The 23,215-nt window shown below is 40.1% G+C and overlaps 1 protein-coding gene and 1 pseudogene across 8 annotated transcripts in view; both read left to right on the forward strand.

Annotated features, from left to right (window-relative positions):
• LOC121868254 (longitudinals lacking protein, isoforms A/B/D/L-like) overlaps positions 1-12,600 on the forward strand; it is a 47,686-nt gene extending 35,086 nt beyond the window's left edge. The window contains exons 5-6 of one of the 8 annotated variants that reach the window (XM_042368624.1): positions 5-416; positions 683-857. In XM_042368624.1, coding sequence (XP_042224558.1) covers positions 5-416; positions 683-720 — 450 coding nt within the window. In that variant the 3' untranslated portion in view covers positions 721-857. The other 7 variants (XM_042368631.1, XM_042368635.1, XM_042368626.1 and 4 more) reach the window with 7 other exon arrangements.
• On the forward strand, positions 12,251-22,860 carry LOC121868199 (annotated as a pseudogene).
• Positions 22,861-23,215: the final 355 nt, after the last annotated feature.

Raw genomic sequence — 23,215 nt, forward strand, 5'->3', positions numbered from 1 at the left:
GCAGGAAGCTGCGCATGGGGCGGCGGAGGGTGTGGCGACACGCATGCTGGCCTGTCCCATGTGTACCAAGGTCTTCCACGGGACTAAGCGCAAGTACCGTCTTGACAGGCACATGTTAGTTCACTGGGGACTGAAGCCGTTCAAGTGTCCACACTGTCCATATCGCTCAACGCAGCAGAACAATCTCAACCGACACATGAAAAATGTCCATTTTCAAATTATAGGTCCCATGCAAGAGAGTGGAGTAACATTGCAAGCAAACTCGGCAATATCCAATCGCCCTGGTTTGTTGCATCATGAGGGTTCCCAAGACTTAAATGAAGATTATTTGCAGGAAGCCGAGAGAAATGTGGAAGGTCCTGTGTCATGTGGGACACTGAGCCATCACAGTGATAACCATGTAGAACAGGATGCAGGTATACACAAGACAATGTAAAATATCAGAATGTTATGTAAAAATATGTATAAGTAGACTTGTGGTGGTTAATAATAGTTATTTAGAAATACTATTTGGTTTTGGAGAAGCAGTTATAAAATGTATGGAGTCAGTGGTCAATAGCTACCCTCACAGAACTGCGGATGTTACCAGCAAGGTACCCTGGACTTGATGCCCACTGCCGCCCTAGCTGGAGCTGTATGCTGCTCTTGAGACATGCCTTGACCATGGCCTGGTGTGTTGCAGGCGGCGGCGTTACTCGAGGTGGAGGCTGTGTTAGCTGACGAAGATGACGACGAGCTGGTATCCGAGGATGTGACGATCGAAGACCTGGTTGGCGGAAGCGGCGGTGTCATCGGCGGAGCCATGGCGGCATCCTCTTGTCAGGTCTGTGGCAAGGTGTTCCAGGGCACCAAACGCAAGTACCGCTTGGAGCGTCACATGGCCATCCACACTGGGGAGAAGCCTTATTCCTGTCCAATGTGTGAATACCGAGCCAATCAAAAAGAACACCTGAGCCGCCATATAAGAAACCTGCACAGGCTGGAGTCGTCTCAGGTTCACAGCAGTGCCCACCATGCCCATGCTGCAGCCACTTGATCATATGTCATTGTTAAAAAGGTGTGAACTTCATTTTTACTTTGTAGTCATATTTTGTTTATTTTAACCAAGCAACATAACTAATCATATAAGTTAATGCCTTTAATTGGAGCTCGTTTGCTTGTCAAGCTTCCTGTTTAATTTAATGAGCAGCCAGAGAGAGGTATGCATCAGTAGTTTATGCAGTAAGGCAGTAGTCATGGAGCCATGATGATGTAGGGCTCCTCCTAGCGTGGGCAAAAGCTAAAGAAGCGAGTCTATAGGTAGTGGCTTCTCCATTGCAGGATTCGGAGGACGGAGTGGATCGCTGTGCCCTATGCGGCAAAGAATTCACGGGGAAGAACAGCCGAAATAATCTGGTACGTCACGTCAAGACTCACACCGGAGAGAAACCTTTCTCGTGCCCCTGTTGCTCCTACCGTGCCTCTCGCAAGGAACACATGATCCGACACTTTAAGAAAGGCTCGTGTGTCTACCACCGATTTAGAGCCGGGGAAGGAGGATTGGATAATTCCAAAGAAGCATGTGATGAAGGTGTGAAAGCTGTAGTTAATATGTACCTGGCACAACTCTCAGCAGCTCCTGCGGGAGGAAACCAACCCAGCCGCCATTCAGAATCAGAATCAGATGTCAACACATCCTAGAGATACCAAAATAGTCTCTCTTAGTGATATGGGAAACTGGCATTTAGCAATACTTTTAAGTAATGATTTTGCTAAAAAAAAATATAATAAAAAAAAACAGCTCTGTGGAGTTTGTAGAATTGCCATTTTGTACATAACTATACTGAAGGCTTGGATTGTGTACATGATATTGTTGCCCATAAGGGGTTGTTTGCTGTAAATAATGGTACTTTATGCATTCCGTACTGCTTATATTTTGTATGAAACATTCCTGAGCCACACACTGAAGGTTGATATAGGTGTTCTGTACTCTACTGTACAGTGAGCTGTAGTCTATAATGAATGGTTCAGCATCATCATTATCATGCCCAAGACTTATTGTATTTTATTTACTCATTGTTTTTATCTAAGTATTGGATGATGAAGTACTGTACTGGACCATGTTAATGTTATACTTTGTGATATTGTAACTAGTAAACATTTGCTTATGTCTCATTACTAGCTTTTTTATGTAGACTTTTTGGGATAAATAAATTATGCAGTTAGAACTTGGGTATATTTTTCATCCACATTATTTATGTTTTATGGTAATTGATTATATTGGATTAATACTGAAACATAAAAATAAAATTTTGTTCTTGATTACTCTTATTTATAACACTTAAAGCAATAATACACTTGAACCTACAGCAAATTTGGTATTTAGGAACTACTATACCAAAAATAAAAATGAGAGAGGATGTAAAGCCTTTTGAGTATAATTTAGAGAGAATGAACGTGTAGCTGTAAATGTTCCCGCGTAATAGTTATGACCAAGGCACTTAAATGATGGCACTGGTGACATAGGGAGATTATCACTTAAAACACAAAGTTATACAAGATATATAAAGTATTTCAGAAAGTCTTAAGTGTATAAAAAAAGTAATTGACATAGTATGGTACTTAATCAGTCATGCTGCTAGAGCTGTATATGTGTGTTGGTTGACAGAAAGTTTTGGGTTTCTTAAAGGGTGAGAGCGATATCATTGAGGTAGTCGGAATTTACAGAATAACCGAAATTTTTTCTCTTAATACTTATCCTGATAATAAAAAAGGGTGAGAAGAAGAGCCAGAAGGCACATTAAGATATCAGGGAAGTGTAGTTATGTTGGTCAGGTGTAGTAAAACAATGTTTGGTGTATCCTTATGTTAAGCCATACATTACAGTACTGTACTGGTGAAGAAACACAACTGTTTAATCATGGACTTGATGAATGAAAACTTAAAATTTTCCCAACACTCCACATGTACTGGTGTACCTGTGTAGGCGTAAATAAAATTCATATTTTATCATCATTGCATTACACACACTAAGAGCTGTCACAGAAGTATAATGGCCACCCTTCCAGAACTTGTTACAGTATGTAGGTAGTAACCATCACCTTCAGACCGTCCAGCATGATCTGGTAGTTACAGAAGCGGTGAATGTTTGGTGAATACTGAGAGGCATTATGAATATAGTTTAAGGCTAAACATGCATTGCTATGAAATTGCCAGTAGTTCTTTATACAGTATTTCTCCATCTAAATGATACTGAGGAGGGACAGAACTGTTGTAGGCATTGTTAGTTACACAACAAAGATAAACTGTGTGGAAAATTACAAGAATCCCAATTTCCTCCAAGGTTTACTTGATCCTTGAAATTGGAAGATGGAGTGAAACTTTATATAATTCGGTAATTTGTTTTAGTTCAGCATTATTCAGTCAAGATGCTGCTGGTGTAGGTGTTGTCATTTTTAAGGGAAAGTTTTTGTGTTGGACAGAAGGTGTCCAGCAACTGTGATTCAGTCTGTTTGTACACATTCCCCCAGCATACACATGATTCAGTCTACAGTATTTGTTCAGTCAGTTTACAAACATGAGCTGGTAATTTTGTTTGGGGTTAGTCATCTATAAACATACAGTACAGTCTTTCTGTTCACTCTCAGTCTTCAAAGGTAATACAGTCATCTTGTGCAGGTATGGTCTACAAACGTGTATCAGTCTGTCTTCCCAACTGTAGTCTGTTGTTAGTGTTAGAGGAAGAGAACACCGAGATAAATATAGTAGATGAACTTGACATAGATCACATGAAGATCAGGCACCCTAGCTTATAACTTCACACTTTTTTTTTACGGGGATTAGCCCACCCGGGCTCAGGTCACTGACCCACATCTGGGCCTGGGGGGCTAAAATGTATTAATAATGCATAGTAAATAAAATTTATAATAAAAAATGAAAATTGAAAATAAAATAATAATGATAATAATATTAACTCTAATAATAATAAAGAACCATAAAGAAATACAAAAATGAAAAAAAAGGGTCAAAGGTGAGTAACAATATATGTGTTGTGTTGTGTTGTCAAAGTAAGAGAAACAATTGAGCCCTGCAATTGTGTGTAAATGAGGCAGAAAGTCAGATCAGCAACCTGAGACTTGGTCACAATTTTCGTGATGCCATATAGCAGCAGGGTCTACCATTTGACAATACATTATGCTTCAAATATCTTCCTTGACGGTAGTGCCTCCCTGTTAGATAGCTGCCTACAACCTGATGATTTAACACATTAATCTTTACCCAACCTAACTCCCCAATGTAGCATAACTGTTTATTCATCAGTTGAAATATGCTCGGGGCTAATCATGTGATCCCCTAACGACTCCTAAGCGAACAAGACGTGTATAGTATTCATGAAAGATTGATGATGGTGAAGGATAAAACTTCTCCTTTCTATGACAAAATGACACTGCAACACAATTATTATATTTGTGTACATAATGATTGAAAGTGTAATATACATGGCAACAGTTTAATGAAAATAATACTGTTATTTGTTTAAAAGTTTCCACACTTGACTGAGTTAGTGTACAGTAGTTCTCAAACTCTGCCAATGGCCCTCATTTTTTCACCAGCCTCACTGCATCTTATCACCTTTAATTTACCATCTAGTGGTGGCTTTGTGGGGTGTCTTACCACCAGGGGTATGGCTGCTGACATCTCTAATTGGGTAAATTGTTTGGGAAATGCTGGAGAGTTCTGTTGAGGTGTGGAGTTGGTTTTGAAATATTCTTTTGACTTTTAAACATCGTTATGATATGCACTAGTCAGTTAAACTGCTGGGAACATAATTATGTAAAGTTAGTTTTTGTAGACATACAGGGGGGATTACATGTTCTCCCCTGCCCCCTTAATAGAAATAAAGGTGAATTATTTATTCTTGTATTGTAAATATTTATCACCATAAATTGAGAAACATCTGCCGAAATAAATAAACAAACTTATTTGAAGCCGAAAACATAACACTTGGCAAAAGTATTTGTCTTAAACTATTGAACCATCTCCTGTATTCAGTGCTTGGCTGAGACAACTTACATGTTTTACAGAGGTAATTTTATTGAGTTATATCATATAGGGTGTACAAGAGGCGGTGGCTCTTCCTCTTATCATTAAAGACACATTGAGTTGGAAAATATAATGTTGTGTTTGAAGGAGCTCACATTGTCAAAAAATAACACAAGAACGAATAAATGAAGATTGGATTGGTGAGAAAATACACTAACGCTGAAACTGGAATGATGAAGATTGGAAATACAAAAGGTAGCATGTAAGTGATTACAGTTATAAAGATAAATAGCCATTAAAGTTGGTACAGTATGTTATACTGTACAAGGATGTAAGGGGAGCCATACCAGGGGTGTGACGATGCCTTTGTGTATTTCAGAGGCTGTCGTGGCGCAGTCCCCTGGTGCGGTGCTCCCCTTCGACGTCTGCCCTGCTCAAGTCGCACTGTGCTCCCCGCCATAATCCCGCGGGGGTGGGAAATGTGTCTATAACTGTGGATTCGGGATCGCCACTGCCGTGCCCAGAGTGTGGCAGAGAGTTTCACGGGTTAAACAAGAAATTCCTGTTAACGCGACACATGGTGACTCACACCGGGGAGAAACCATACCAATGTCCCCACTGTCCGTACCGTGCAAATGTTTCTAGTAATCTCACCCGACATCTGCGCACCGTTCACATGCCCAATACGAACCTTGTATCTGGCCCTTCTCTTTTACCTGCACCTGTAAGCCCGACTATGAGCTCGTCATCACAAAACGTGGATATATCAAACGTCTCCGGTGTTTCATTTAGCACAATAGTCTCGAGAAAGCACTGAAACAAAAGATTGGATACTATCACTTTTATACTTTTCTTTTTACTGCTGACTTTCATTCTTTGTTTGTTGTTAGAGCAGTACCGTATCCTCCATTTTGAAAGAATGTTAAATGACTGAATGTGACAAGAACATTTATTTTTGATTGCATAAAAAAAGAAACAATGGGTTTTGCTGAGGGTATGAACAACAGGGATAAAAGCACATCACAAATTTGAAAAAAAAATTTAAAGGGATAAAGAGCCAACCCTGATATACAGTTTTCCTCCAGCAGGGTGGAGCCTTTGTCAAGTCTCAGAGGGGGAGAGACCTGCTTTACTTCGAGGGTTTCAAGCACAGGATTTGTCGTGAAGAGGCTGGGGGACAGACCAGTTGGTGGCGATGCACGAAGAAAACATGTCGTGGTCGAGCCAGACTGAGTGTGGAGGGGATCACCATGGTAGTCCTTCATAACCATGCCCCACAGCCCTACACCTTCTACCAGGACGCCTTTACTCACGAGATATCATAAAGATGCTTGACGTTGGGCTGTGCTGCACCCCCGAGGAGTTGACACATCAGCCTCATTATTACACTATATATTATTACAATCTTATCTGCCCAATTTTCATGTGTGGCAAACTGAACAAAGTAAAGTGATATAAACATATTCAGTGTTTACTCTGTGTAATTACAGAATATAACTTATGGGATAATTTGCTTCTTTACCAATGTTTGTGAAGACTGGCTTGGAATGAGTTAGCTATTATAAAACTTTTTCGTGTGATAGGAATGAGGAAGATTCTGCAGATGAGTTAAAGGCAACAGTTGTACAGTATTGGTTTAGAGGTGGGGCTCACGTGGTTCATGCTGAGACTTATTTTAGTGGAAAGGAAGAACGTTGTTGAGAGTTACTGAGAAGTGTGTCGGCAGTGGGATAGAACACCACATGTACATTACTACAACCACACTGTTAAGATGTACAGTCGTGGAGTATCCTGTTAAGTGACTGACCGGAAGAATTGTGTTGTTTCAAAGGTTGATATACAGTAATTTGCTTTTTATAATTTTGAACACAATAGTTTGCATGCTAGTAATACATTCGGGTCAAACTATTTATACGGAGATATATTTAGCGAGTGCGAACAATGATGTATGGACAGCTTCTTCAGTTTCGACTCTTGTCTGTGCATTTATTGAAGTTGTTTCTTGGATATATCTATAGTAGCAAGTTTTCATAATAAATGTGGACATGATCTGTTTTGTTTCCTCATTACACCTCAAGACACAACATTTAATTTTTAATAAGTATTCCTTTTCTGTAACCAAAATGATTCTACAAGACAAAATTATAGAAAGTGACGGGAACTCCTCAAGTATTTACCATGTGAATTTAATCATTGTGTAAATTAAACTGTTATAGATATTCCTGAGTACCTCAGGGAGGAGGGGGAGTTATCATGGGAAAGGTTTCTTGTGTAATGTGGTGTGGCCAGTACAATACAGTACAGTACAGTAGTTGATATGAACCATTTATGCCAAGAATTCAGAACAAACACACTGGTTTATCCCATAAGTTGAAGCTTCCCCCAGTGGGAGAGCTGAGGATAAAGTTTATAAGACAAGCTTGTATGTGTTGAGGATTCTATGAAATGTTTTAATGGTGAACCATAAAGTGAATGGAGTGTGTGACTTAGACTAATAACAGCTACTGTATATGAAGTAAGGTGGTAGAGGCTAGTTTACCAGAACCAGCTAAATATCTCCACAAGGCTAAAAGTACAGTACTGTATATAGTTTAAGTATAAAGAATAAAACAAATATATTAATAATTTTGAAGACAAAAGACTCGAAGGAAAAATGTGTTTGATGGGTGGAAAACAATGTGATGGGAGGGAGGGAGGCATTCTCACCATAGTACAGTATTGACGACAAGCTCTGGGGTCGGCTGGAGAGTCAGTCACCATAACGTCAACAACAGTATATGGGACAAAACCCATGATGGCAGATGAAATTTATCATTTTGTCTACCATTTGTGGGTTTCTTTTGATACAAGCTTTGGAGTGTTGACCATAGCAGATATATCTAATGCATACAGAAGTCATGTGGGTTCATATGGTCAAAATTTGTGGTTTAGTTCTGATACTGTAGCGTGAAATGTAAATGCTGCACTGTATGTAGAACTGTGATGACATTGACTGTTATAGTAGATGAGAGAACACTACAGTAAACCATTATTAATATTTTACCTTCATTTCTTATTGGGGAAGGGGGAATTTGGCTTATTTTGAACACTGAGGCTTTAGGGTTAATATTTGTAGTACTCTACAGTATTGTACTTGTAATTACAAAAAAGACCAAATTCTTGCACTATACTGTATGCGTTTTGCAAAATTTTCGTGGTCCAAGTTTTGGCATCTCATATCAGTTTGTCCAGTCAGTAGGTTACCCTTTTGCCCTGTCTCTGCTCGGCAAGATTCAAATTCTTATTCGTCGCTCTACAGTATTTGTAGTTTTGCAATGCTTGGGTACTCTAGCAATGGGTTCTGGTGGTAGTTCTAACAGGAAGAATTTCACAATAGCTGCAGATGGAGTAAGTGTGTAAGTATAGTACTTCAAGTGGATTATGACCTATAAGAATATAGTACAGGACAGTGTTATTAAGGAAAATGTGAAAAGTCTGTGGAGGAAGGAATTTCTGTGCTGTAATTGTGGACATGGAAAGTGTTGTTAAAATGGTGACCACGGCAAATGTCTCTTTGTGTATGTGTACGTGATGTGGACCATACAACTGCGACTGAATGTTTGTCCCAGCACTTGACATAAAACAGGGTTACCGATAATCTTGTGTTTTTTTTTTTGGTTTTTTTTTAATTTACATGGAGCATTGATTATCTTGTTTTTACCTATTGGATAGAACAGGGTATTGGTTGGTTACTTCCACACAGGGCGACATAACACTAGTAGTAGTCTTTAATGTTTTTAGGGGACTGGGCTCTTCAATTATGGTACAGCTCAGTATTTACATTATGAAGAGTGGCCAGCCCCTCTGTTAGCCTGATAATGTGAGGCTTTATTGTTGTACTGTACAGGGAGGCATCTTGTGACCTGTGGTGAAAGAAAATCAAACTGTTTTATACAGTATTGAATGGTATGAATACTGCATGAAAAGTCCAGTGTAGCAAGTGTTCTAACTTCAAGGGTCTGGGAATATGAAAAATTATTGCAGTTTGTGTGAATAATTTGTGCAATATTAAATCATGATCATCATTATCATAGTTATTTTCTATGCTTCTATGGGTTAATCATGACTACTTAATGGCAGCTCTCCATGCTGCACGGTCTCTTATATCACAATGTTTATAGACAGTGAAGGTATACCATTCACCATGTATATAGACAATGCAGTGACACAATATACATGGTGCAGGTATACAACAAATTTACCCTGACAATGCTGGTAGACAAACTCTTAAACAGTATAGCAATTCGACCAGTGAAAAGAGGTCAGAGACAGCAAGTAAAAATACTCCACGTACACTTGCTCTTGATATACGCTTACATACGCAGTGTACATGATGAACCCTTAGTCTCTGAAGTGATTTATAATACATCACTGTACAGGTTCAGTACTGTTCACTGGCAGAAGGAGTGAGAGGTTTTATCATCTGGTGTAGCTAAGGGTGGAGGGAGATTGATGAACGAGTGGATATGAATTTAATTGGCTTGTTATGTTGTAATTTAATGAACATATTTCAGCATTCAAGTTGTCATTGATCATGGGAAAGATTTCTAACAGGGTGGGATAGTTTGTTGAGCCATTGTATCTATGACCTTCTGTGCATCTCTCAAGTCTTGGGTTTAATGTGTGATAATCAGTGGATGAATCTTAGCGCTCAACATCTTATCATAAAGAATCAGATAGTTTCATGAGTAAGTAATATCACTTTTTATACCTCTAAAATAATACTTTTTTCTAGATACTGAAGTATATTGAGTTGTTTTGCCTGTTAAAAGTTTGAGTGCCTTAGGTCATGGTTTTGGGCAAATTTCTTGGCATTTAAAGTTGGTGACTTAGATTAATGGGGCTGTTGTAGGTGTTGGTCAGTAGTGTGGGAAGATGCAGTACTATACAGTAATGGTAATAATATAAATGTGGATGTACACATGTAAGTACCTTGAGGGGCTGGACTGAGAGCCTTCCCGTTGTTGCAGGGGTTGATGGCAGCGCGGCATATGCTGGTGAGCATGGTCACACTCCCATCGGGGTCTTCTATGGCCACACCCCCATCGGGGCCTGCACCTCCATCGGAGTCTGCCATGGCCACACCCCCATCTGGGCCTGCCATGGCCACACCCCCATCTGGGCTTGCCATGGCTACTTGCCCAATTTGTGGGCGAAATTTCCATGGGCCTTACCGCGCCACACTCCTCAGGCGTCACTTGCGGACTCACACGGGGGAGAAACCTTACGCCTGCCCACACTGCCCCTACCGTGCCAACATCTGCAGCAACCTCTCCAGACACATACGTTCTCGACACCCCGGGCATCCCAGTCTTCTGCGTCCCCAACATGTCGACCAAGAACCCACACACCAAAACAGAGACTGGCATCATGCTGTCCCTGAACCCCCCGAACAAACTTGACCTGTCTTATCAAATGGTCTCTCTCTACACTATCATTGACTCAGTAGAGTACAGTACAACAATGTCTTACACTGGTCAACAGTGTTTACTGTACTGTAGTATTATTCTACATACAGAACCACACACACACACACATAATGTTTCATAGAGATACTGAAAAATTAAATACTTTACTGTATAATAAAGCAAATTGAATGTGTACACAGTTTTCTCAGTAAGGTACAGTACAGTATGTATACTTTACATCACTTAGAAAATTTTTCCTTTTAACTTAACACAAAAAATAATGTATTCTCAATATTTCTTAGCCAAGGGAAAGTAGTGTAATATTTGGGTCATTCACTACACTACAGTAAAGTACATTACAGTACAGTATATTGGAGCATCAACTTAATTAGATTCTACATAATCACATTAAAAAATTAAGACATGTCCTTAAATTGATCTTATTGTCTTCTGGTGCAGATTCATATTAGATATTTTCAATTTGTCTTAAAAATGGCTAAACTATATTCCCCCTTTCTAAGTTTAACACAAGATATTGTGTATAAATACAATATTAAGCTGTATAAGACACCATCTGCTTGTTGGTGTATTGAGGACTCGTCGTCTAAGTCACTCTACGTGATACTGTACCATATGTTAACTTGAGGTGGGATTCTCTTTGTGTGGTCTTTTATGTTGAATAAGAAAAACTCAAAATTACATCATTTGTGGACAAGAGGTTGTGAGCAGCGAACTGTTCTTTTTTTGTTCTTACGATACCCTTGATGGTGTATGTTTGTATATTAAATGGTTCCCAAAGATTTGATATGGTGGTGACTCCTTGAGTACCCTATTTTAATAAAAGATTACTTTAAGCTACTCATTTGATTTTTTCACACAGTGGTAAAGTCAGCATGAAACATTTTTTCAGCCTTAACTTGAAGTATAATTTTTGCTCAGGTTACTTTGAATTTAAATTTGTTTACAGTACTTAAATTTCCTCATGAAGTGTGCATATATTATAAAGTGTAGACACTCTGTATGGCACTGCTTCATCTTCATCATATTGGTGTGTACAAATGTTAAGGTGACATTGCTCCCAAAACAAAGATGCTAAGCATATTTAGATCAGTTTCCCTATCAAGGAACTGGTGGGTGATGTGCAGAAAGGCAGAGAACAAGTTGGTTCATTATCCACCATGTGTAGGCCAGATGGTGGTTGTTGTTGTACAGTGGAGGTGTGTTTGAGACTGCCAAGTGGATGTGCTGATTTACAGTATATGGACTACCTGGACTGTCCCAGCCATGGCAAACACCTGGGTAGAGTCTGGGCAAATTTTGATGTTCATTTGGGTTGGGTGGTGGTCAGGTGCTGATAGCATTGTGTGTTGCAGGGGGACGGGTCCGTCATGTGTCCGCTGTGCAGGAAGAGGTTCCAGGGCCCCAACCGGCAGTATGTGCTGACCCGCCACCTGTCCACCACCCACGCCATTGAAAAGCCCTACCACTGTCCGCACTGCCCCTACCGAGCAGCCCGTCGAGATCACGTTTCACGACATGTGAGGATGGTGCACACGCCAAGACTGCACGCCCTGGCGGCAGCTGCCACTCTGGCCACCCTCCCTCACCATCTCCAGGAGGAATTCCAGCAGCACAATGTTCCAGAAGTACAACAACAGCATGTACCAGAAGAAGTCCGACAACACAATGACTAGTGATGTGACTGTGTGTAATGTGGTACTTCATGTTCACTGCCTCCATCATATACTCCTTAATACTTAAGGAAATCCTGTGAAGTAATGATGGATTTCATTCAGTCCCTCAGTTCTTTGAAGACAAAATTGGTGTGGCATCTGCTTGACATGGTGGTTTGTATGTGTCTTGAAACTTCTTTTATAAGGAAGACTTAAGACAGTATTTCTCTGGTTAATATTGCCAGAATTATTTGTATTTAAGCTGGACAAGGGTGGTTATCCCTGCCATGAAGACTGATAAAGTGTGTTGTTACAGGCGAGTGTAGGCGGAGCCACTGTCCTCTCTCCATCCCTGGGACGTACGCTGGGCCTCGCTTCGGTGGAAGGGGGCGCCATGTGCCCCGTGTGTGGCAAGGCCTTCAAGGGCGACAAGTACAAGTTTCGCCTGAGCCGTCACCTGATAATCCACACTGGGGAAAAGCCATTTGCTTGCCCACACTGCCCTTACCGTGCAAATATACGCACTAACCTGACTCGTCACATTGCCATTCAGCACACTTCAGCTGGGCTTCCAATGTCAAGCTCTATGCCACATACGTCCACCTTCAACTTGCCTACCTCTGTTGCACATTCCAGAATTCCTACAATCAACAACTTGCTTTTCACCACTGGAGGAAGAAATCCGTATAAAGATATGGAACAGAAAGATGCAGGAACATAAGAAATAGAAATATGATCAAATTATTTTCTTTTTATGTTACATATAATATAACACTTAAGAGAAAATGGAACAGTAAAGAAGTGAGAGAGAAGAAGAGAGAACATTAGCACTTAATGTTCTCTATATTTAAGTGCTTCTGATAGACTATAGTTCATTATATCTTTCTAAGTCAAATAAATATTTGCATCAAAGTAACAGTTACAGAAAGTCTTACTGTCTTCCAGAGGTCGCCCCTCTGCAGTCTTGGGAGCAGAGTTCTGCACCCAATGAGGACAGAACCGTCTCTGACCACGGGCATGTGTGCGTCTCTGACTGTCACCTCCTTCACCTCCTCCTCTGCCAGCAGACAACCCTCTTTATCAACAACTTCAATAGCACCTTCAGCAGCAGATGTTTTTGTGCAGTGTGAGGTTTGTGGAAGGATGTTCAGTGGACCAAAAAGACGGTTTCTCTTGGAGCGACACGCAAGAATCCACACGGGCGAAAGACCTTTCAGATGCCCTTACTGTCCTCTCAGTTTCAGTCAAAGTGGAAATTTGGTTCGTCACACACGTCGCGTGCATCAGCCGCCCCCATTGTGAGCTCCTGCTGGGTGCCACATTAAAAGTCAGATTTAATATGGTATTTTAACAGTAGATTATAAAGTACTGTATTGTATTCAAATAAAAAGTCAAATGTTTTCTTCGAGGTTTAAGCTCATCATCTTGACGACGACAACTGTGGAGTTTGGTATTCAGAGATTTCATCCTTTAAAATAAATTTTTTGAATTGAAAAGATAAAGGCAAAAATTATTGAGTAAAGATCTTATGATTTATAATGAAGAAAATATTCTGTCTTGTTATGGCATTAGTTGAAGATATTAGAGCGGCAGATATGTAGCCTGCAGATGCGGGACTATGTGATGGTGGACACAACTAGATGGTCTTGCTAAATATAACTGTTGTTCTGTGACATTGTACAAGGTAATATAGGTACTGATATTAGTTCAGGTGTGTAATATAATGATTTAAGACAATAAATTTAAATTGGCATTTCTCGTTTAACTCCGTCCAGCTTTGAAGAGGATCAGTGAAATGTTGTTGAGTGAGCAACATTAATTTATAGTATATTCAAGAACTTAGTGTGTGGAGGCAGCAGAAACCAGAGCAAAAACACACATTTTATCATCATTTGTTGTCATTCATTCACTCTTGCTGCTGTAAAACATGTGTTATATTATTCATGATATAAGGAACTGGAAGGTTAACACACACTACTGTAGTATGGGGGTGAAGGTGCAGTAACTATGTGTTTAACGCAAAAGCATTGCTATTATCCAGCTCAGCAAATAGTTTTTGTTAATTCAGACTTGTTAAGACATTTGTAAAATTGATGTGAGCTACAGGGTACCACAAAATGTGTTGTGGGTGTACACTAGTGATCTACAGTACTGTATTACTTATTTTTCTTCCACTACGGTGGTTAACCCTTAACTAGGATCCCCTACACCTCCTCCATTATGAGCAAAAATGGAATGCAAGGCACCTCAAGCCTCTACGTGATGGCACCGCCCCCACGGCTAACACCCACTGATGATGGCCACCATTTGAAGGTTAAATTCAACACTGCATTCCTTGTACTGATACACCAACTCCCATGTATCTGTAAAACTACTTCCTCTACTTTGTTTCCATTTAAGCCAATATTTGTTTTTCTGTCTTATTTCTTTACTTATTTTATCGCTTTACAATTGTTCACATACACAATCAACTTCCTCCAAGTACTTATATACAGTAGATACTTCCAAACCCATTCATTTATGTTTTATACATGTATAATGTAACTTTTATGTATATACATGTACCGGTATATATTATTTATGATTTGTTTAATGTGGGGAAATTAGGGAGACTAGTCCACCACTCCTTCAGAATTCATGTAGATTCAGATTACAGTACAGTACATTATCCTTATATTGGTGCGTGAGGAGTGACGGGTTGAGACTTATTACCTCTCACGTGCCTTTCTTGTCCTTAAACTGTACAATATTTAGTGAAGCGGCTGCCATCCTTCTCCATATGTTTTACCTTATACGTAGTGGAAATACTGTACTGTCGTTGGTGCCGTGATTGGTAAGTCAGCCAAGATGAAGAAACTTGCAGTAATGTTTTGAGTGTTAACTTGGAAGGTGTGGGGGGTGGTTGAGAATGGTGAAACTCAAGTTAGATTTGACTTCCTCCAGTGCTGTTTGAGTCTGGGGAAGGTTGCACATTGATTATGACCGACACAGTAAATATCAGATGAACAGTACTATCATAACAGTGTTTATTATTACTGTACTCTGTATGATTTTTACATTGTTGAAATTGCATTACATTAAATATGAGAATTTGATTTATATTAACACGGAGAAAGGAAAATATATTTATTATTTGAAAGTGTGTATTCATTGTGTGAATGTAGTTGAACATAGGCAAGTCCCCCGGCCCCTCCTCAGCTGACACCAACAGCCTGTCCTTTACATTTCAGGACGGAGGCGGTGTGCTGGCGGCAGCAGGGGGAGGAGGCGGGGGCTGGGGTGGCAGAGGGGATTCCCGACTATTAATGCACCTTGAGGGAGATCTACTCAACCTCAACATGAAGGGCCCAGTTAGTGCTGAACTGCGCTGCCCATTCTGTGGCTTTGTCTCGCGTGGTATCAATTCCCGTCAGAATTTACACAACCACCTGCTGACCCATACTGGAGAAAAGCCCTTTCAGTGCTCTATGTGCCCCATGCGTTGTCTGAAGAAAAGTAATTTGAAGAGACACATGTCACGACACCATGCTCCTGCAGGCACTGCCTCTACTGTGGGCTTCCTTCCCACACCGGGAAGTGCTCCTGTCTCTGGCAGTGCCCCCATATTGGGCAGTATCCCAACTTTGGGTATTGTCTCTACTACTACCAGCGTTCCTGCCGACTACCAGGCCAACTGACCAATGATGCCGCTAATTATGAATAGACCTTGAACTGTAAAGGTTGTACCTATGCCGCTTCACGTGAAGTGGTTGCACAGTACAATATTGTAGCTTGTGGGTAAATTGGTGCACAATTGTTTTGGCAGATACTTACACTACCAGGCACATGGAGACTGAGGCGTGTTTTCTCCTGCAGGTGGGATTCGTGTGCGGTGCTTGCGGGCGCATGTTCGTCCGAAAGGCTGATCAGGAGCGTCACATGCTGACTCACACGGGTGTTCGACCCCACACCTGCCCACACTGCACCTTCGCCTGCAACCGCAGCAGTAACCTTTACCGACACATCCGCAGTGCTCACCCTTCTCTGCTTGCCAATCACCCCTCACCACACCCGGATCTCACCCATAGACCGTCTGTTGCCACCTCTGTCCAAGGCCATCTACAGTCTAGATAATTATTTGTGTATGTAAAACATTGTCACAAGAGAACAAAATTATTCATGCAATGACAGCAAGAAGTTTGGCCTCGTTTTTGGTGATAGTTGATGGTGATTTTTTGTTGGGTTAATGAGGGTGGCACGGGCAATGTTTGTGGTAGTGTTGGAGCTCTGAGCGCGGTGTTGTCGTTGCAGGTGATGCTCTGTCCCTACTGCCAAAGGATCTTCACGGGTGTTGGCAGGAAGCAGCGTCACGAGCGTCACGTCATCACCCACACTGGGGAGAAGCCCTTCGCGTGCCCATTCTGCCCTCTACGCTGTAATCGCCAGAGTAACCTGTACAGACACCTGCGGCAGCACCACGCTAGGGACGAGCAGCGAGAGTCACTCTTTTGAAACAGAGAATAATGGCACGAGGCATATCTCTTAATGGACAGTAATAAAAAATCAGTAATGTATCTTGTGAAGAAAGACAACCTGAGCAAGTATAGTGTCTTTGACAGCAATTTTTGATTCCATTGTTGAGGATCAGTGTGTGCAATGTTAAATATATTTGGAGCGAGTGATGAGGCAGTGAGGGGCAGCTGTAAGTGATAAAAGAGGAAGCTCTCTTTGGGTGCACACTACAGTAATGAGCTGGATTAATGCAGCACAAAATTTCTTATTTATTATTCCATGGTTAATGGAAATGTAGACCAAAAAATTATGTTTGTTAAAAGTTTCATTTTTGCTCAATTTCATCTCTAACAAGATTTTGTGATGAAGTAACCAAGATCCTGTGGTCTGGAACTTTACTAACTGGTTGATGACTTTATGATCTCATAATATCTTCATCTACACAAAAGTTTCTCAACTAAAGGAAGTCTTGAGGTTCTTTATAAGTACAGAACTGTATTGATGAAGTTCTGTACAGGCACTTGTTCTTACTGTTTTGAGCTTAATTATATGTTACTTAACATAATATCCTACATACTGTACTGTACTGTTTGTTGTTGGTGCAATGTTTGGTGTAAAGGCAAAGTACTCACGTGTTTTCTTCTTAAATTTTTGGGAAATTCATGGATGAAAGTCATTTAGCACGTTTATAAAAGGAATGAACAACAGGAAGGAAGCATTGTATTGTACTGAAGAAAAAATGTTTACAGCTGAAATGAGTCTACAGTACAGTACTGGGTGTGAGAAATGTCCATTGTCCACTGTTAAGATCTGAAAACTCATTTTCTTTATACTGTGTATAGTGTGATTGGGAATCTAAAGCTGGTTTTCATTTCTCTACTTAGAGCAAGAGTTTGTTTGTTTTGAAGTGTGTGCACACACACACACACACACACACACACACACATATGCACTACAGTGTGTGTGTTCACTCTTTCATAAGGTCTGCATGTTATGTTTGCATTTTATATGCTTAAGGTGTGGACAGTCATTATGTTGCCTATCCATCACTGTCTCCAGCTACATGATGTAGGCTTCCTTGTGTTATATCTATCTCCTACTTCATGTACAGGGGCTGAGATACAGTGTGTGTGTGTTAACTTACAAAAACATACAAAACAACATTGGATTTTAACTAAACATGATACAGCCCCAGACAGTTTTTGATACAGTCAGGGTGGGTGGTGCAAAGTTAGCCCCACCCTTACTGGACGGCACGTCGTTGCAAGGGTGCTTGTTTGTGTGTTGGAGGGGGGGGGGTGATGGCCGGACAGCGGACTTGCCGTCCAGTAAGGGTGGGAGCAGACTTTGCACCCTTCACCTTGACTGTATCAGAAACTTCAGTCCGGGACTGTACATTGTGTGTGTGTGTGTGTGTGTATCACAAGAAACCGTAACCAGCTTTAACTATTAATACCTTCTGTCAATACTGTCCAGAGATGGTACATTATCATTACTGTCCAGAGATGGTACTTTATCGTTACTGTCCAGAGATGGTACATTATCGTTACTGTCCAGAGATGGTACATTATCATTACTGTCCAGAGCTGGTACTTTATTGTTGCTGTCCAGAAATGGTACATTATCATTCCTGTCCAGAGATGGTACATTATCATTACTCTCCAGAGATGTTGCCATGGCGGTGGTGTGACGTGGAATGATTAGCAAACAAACACTAGTTCAATATGTAACTTTTGCCCTGTGATTTCTTTTCTTTTTTAATCTTAGAGATGATTTTTTTTTATTCTTTTATGCTTTTGACTTTGTGTTCTGTCAAGCCTTGTTGGGTTGACTTTTAAGAATTACGGTGACAGTTTTTGATCTGTCCGACTGATCTCAAAGCACATACAGTATATTCGTAATAGATGACATCCGAATTTTTATTTATTTTTAGTACTGTAAGTGTTCATAACTCCTTGGGGAAACTGATGCATTGTACGACTACCACATTTCAAAAGATTGGAATTGGATGAAATAATTGTAAATGTTTATTTTCTTGTTTAGATGAAATAAAGTAAAAAAAGCATTATTGTCTTTTAATTTAAGTTCCTAATTTGTATAGGAAATTTCAGGCTTTTTTGTTTTTTAATGGATCAACTTTTTGTTTGTTAGTTGGCAAGAAATGTTTGTTAAAATTACAGGAAGCTCATGCTTTCTTGGACGTATAGTACAAGTACAATACAGTACAAGTAAAGTACAGTACAGTACAATACAGTACAGTACAATAGAGTACAATACAGTACAAGTACAGTACAGTACAAGTAAAGTACAATACAGTTCAGTACAATCCAGTACAGTATAGTCCAATACAGTATAAGTACAGTATAATCCAATACAGTATAAGTACAGTACAAGTAAAGTACAATACAGTTCAGTACAGTCCAGTACAGTACAAAACAGTACATTACAGTACAATACCTTAACAACAAACACACAAGTGTACATTGTACAGTAATGGGAATCAACAACAATATACAATTATGACAGTTTATTAATTACAACTGAGACTTATACAGTACTATATATTTTACATTTTTTGGCTGAGTAAATGTACCAAGTGTCAAAAATAAGTGTTCTCAATGATAAATGCAAGTAGAGTTATCCAGTGTATAGAGAAGGGTTGTATTCCTGGCACAAAAGCACGTTCAGTAATGTTTAATTACATCTTTTATGTTCTGTGGAACAATTAATTTTCTACAAATTATAACCTGTGTGATCATTGTGCCAAGTGTTGTAGTGACAAAGGTAACAGCACATCGTCATATGGTCTGACTAGTTGCAGAAAGACTTAAGATTGGGTAGAAAACATTGTCTTCTGTGATACACAGCATGACAGAGTGTTTAACCCCTTGTGTACAGGGGCCCCTCTTAGCTGAATAAAATTGTCTGGCATTAGCTAAATAAAGTATCGAAAGTGGCATCTCCATAATGAAGGGGTTAATGAGGAATATAACAATGTAAACAGGAATACTAAAGGTTAAAATAAAGTCAACATACAAATATAGAGATGTTCAGAGTAGGGAATGTGAATATTGCTAACCAGAAGTGTAAAATATTAAGGAATTGCTACACCTCTATTATTAACACCTATATTCCAAAAATACAAACCTTCTGTAATGATGAAGGGTAATCAGCTTGGTGCCAGTCCCCAAGCCTTGGCATTCAGTCGCAAGTGGGTCACCTCACCCCCGTGACATGCTAATCCAGAAGAGTAGCACAATACATCGTAAAAGAAGTACAGTACAGTATTATGCTGTATTTCTTTGTTAAATGGGGATAGTTTACGTCCTTGGCTATACTTGATCTCACTTGATGGTCTCAGATGGGAGTGTGATGCATGAATATTAGTGGGGTTAATCCATATGTTGTGGGCAAAACTTGTCACCATTTTGGACATGAATTAAACATTTCTCCCTCATTTACCCTGATGGATGTTTATCCATTTCAGGTTATGGGCTTATGTATTGGGATCAGAATTTTATGCTTTGCAAAATATTTATGTTGTGTACTGTATTGATGCTGTGCATGCCAAATTATAAAGTATATTTGCTTCAGGGTCTTTCTGATATTACTGCGTGTAATTGTGCAGTATAGAAATGGTATACAATAGATTATGTTAACCTTAATCATATTTTAACTGTTATAAAGTATAATATTTTAGGTAATTAAATGTGTGGAGAATTTTGATATAGTTATGAGTGGAGGAAATAAGAAAGACTTCTCCACAAGTTATGAATTGAGGGATGCAACTGGTGCTGCTGTTAGAGCCGCCTTATATCTTGCAGGGGAGGGCTGCCCCACTTCAGGAGGGCAGCGGCAGTACTGGCGGCAGCGGTGTGCGAAGTGTTGCTCTGCTCTCCTGCCCAAACTGCCCCAAGACCTTCACTGGGCCGGGCCGCCACCAACTGTACGAGAGACATGTTATTGTACATACCGGAGAACGCCCTTTCAACTGTCCACACTGCACCTATCGCGCTAACCAACTCTCAAACCTCAGAAGGCACATTAAGAGTATTCATCAGCCACCAAATCAGTCTGGGAATAACCCCCTCCAGGGACAGCACTATGGCAATGCCACGCATCAGGCACATGTCTCCCGGGGCATCAGCCAACAAGTTGCTGTTGCTCTGATGCCCCACAATCAAAATTTGTCAAGTAGGAGTTTTGAGGAACAACGTTTTACCACAAATTCCAGCAGTTCTTTCCAGCATCAGTTCAACAGAGAAAATTTTGAGGGTGGTGGTGGGCTGCCAAGGCAATGAACACAACCAACCTACTGTACTGTAGTGTGTTGAGCTTCACAGTAGGACAGCTGGTACGACGGAAAGGTGATGATAATGAAGAATAATTTGTCTAGTTGTGGAAATTTTTCAGATTTTCAGTAAGGTACTGTAGTTGAAGAAAGAGTGAAAAATAATGTACATGTGTGTATAATGCATCGATGAAGATTTTGTTGGGTATAGTTTTGTGAAATTGTTGATTTCTGTATAAATCGAGTGAGTGGAGACAATGAAGTTCAGCATCTGAACATCCATAACATTAAAAATGATCACAGTTAACTGTTAGAAGTTATGGGTTGTGTGCTAATTCACTGACATAATTTTTTGGAGGATAAAAGGAATCTATCTTAACCCTCTAGCAGTCACGGGCTCCTCTCAGCTGAATGATATCATCTGGCATTAGCCAGAATAAAATCCCTAAGGGATACTTTGTCCTTTAAAGGATTAATCGAGATAGGTTCTGACCCTTTAGTGGGCAGGGTCTCCCATCAGCTAAATAAAATCGTCTGATGTTAGCCTGAATAAATTCCGTAAGGGATACTTTGCCCTTCAAAGGGTACTGTACTGTACAGTGTTTAATGATTAATGATAAAATGTCACATGCAGTGTTGGGCGAGTCAGTCGGCTGTGTACTGTTGGTGGGAGGGACAATAAACTTTATAATGTACTGTACCCTGGTTAATACTACACAGCTGTGTCCTGCTCAAACTTTAAGAAGAATGGTTTTTGTTTTGCCATACATACCTGTACTGTATATATACAGTGCAGTATATATGTTATGTCTAAAGTTTGGCCTGTAAAAACTTCTTGTATGGAATAAATTCTTAACGCTGTATGTTATTTTATTTATTATTACAATATCAAGAAGTGTTTATATATCTGATGAATACAATTGACTGAATATTGGAAAGAAATTAAAGAATTTAAATGTAGTGTTGTTCATGTGTCACCATCACTGCTGCTGAGAGTGGCAGTGTGCCATGCCCTTAAAGTTGATGCTGGTCTTCTCTTGTACCCCCGAGGGACATACTTATTAATCTTTAAATTTTGCAGGCAAACACATGAAGAGGTGGCTCTAATGTTTTGTTCAGGTGCATAATTCTTAATTTTTACAAACAACATTTTGCAGACTTGCAATATGAGACTTAAACCTAAATTTTATACTGTTTAAGTGCACAACATTTTTTTTAAGTAGAATCTATTTCTACTTTCAAATTTTCACAAATTCTTTAATTTGCTTCCATATATATATATATATATATATATATATATATATATATATATATATATATATATATATATATATATATATATATATATATATATATATATATATATATATATATATATATATATATATATTATTTGTCAGACATGGTTTTAAATGGGGTCCTGGTGAGGAGGTTAAGGCTGAGTGTAGCTGTGTTTTCCAGGGCTTGGCTGTACGACTTGGAGACGTGGCATCGTTGGTGTGTCCAGTGTGTGGAAAGGCCTTTGGGGGCCGCAACCGGCGACAGATCCTGGAGAGACACATCGCGACACACACGGGTCACAAGCCCTACCCCTGCCCACACTGTCCTTTCCGCTCATCTCGTCAGGACACACTCAAGATTCACGTTGCCAGAATGCACAAGGATCTGGTTCCTGGGAGCACTAGTTCAAGGGATACAAGCTTAAGGGAAGCTCAGGCAAGGATGAGGAATAATAGCCCTAGAGCAATTAGAGATCTGGTTCTTTTTGACCGAGGAACATTGTTACACGAAGTTGCAGTGCGGCAACAGAGGGAAGAGGTTCAACAGAGGGAAGCAGCACATCTTGAAGCCCAGACTATCACAGCCAACCTTCATCACTCCAGACCAACCCTATAAATGAAAAAAAAAAAAAGTAAATAAGCAGCAGCTCCCTTAATTTTTTGACAAACTTTAGGATCATTCCAAATTAATATATTATATGCATGATGTACAGGATACTAGTAAGAACATGGCTTAATGCCTCAGAGAAGGGACTCTTTTGGTGCTTGTAAGTGAAGGATTGGTGTAACAAGTGATAAGGATTGTCTTGGGTGTGTTGCAGGGTACGAGGGCTGCTACAACGCTGGGAGGAGATGGCGTCCACAAGGTTTCCTCTGTGGTGTGCCCTTTATGCCGGCGGGCCTTTACTGGAAAGAACCGCAGACAGCATCTGGAGAACCACATCCTCACCCACACTGGGGAGAAACCATTCCCCTGCCCTCATTGTCACTACCGTTCAAGTCGCAAGGACA

Source organism: Homarus americanus, unplaced genomic scaffold (genome assembly GCF_018991925.1).
Source record: "Homarus americanus isolate GMGI-L3 unplaced genomic scaffold, GMGI_Hamer_2.0 scaffold19318, whole genome shotgun sequence".
In the NCBI taxonomy this organism is placed as follows: domain Eukaryota; kingdom Metazoa; phylum Arthropoda; class Malacostraca; order Decapoda; family Nephropidae; genus Homarus; species Homarus americanus.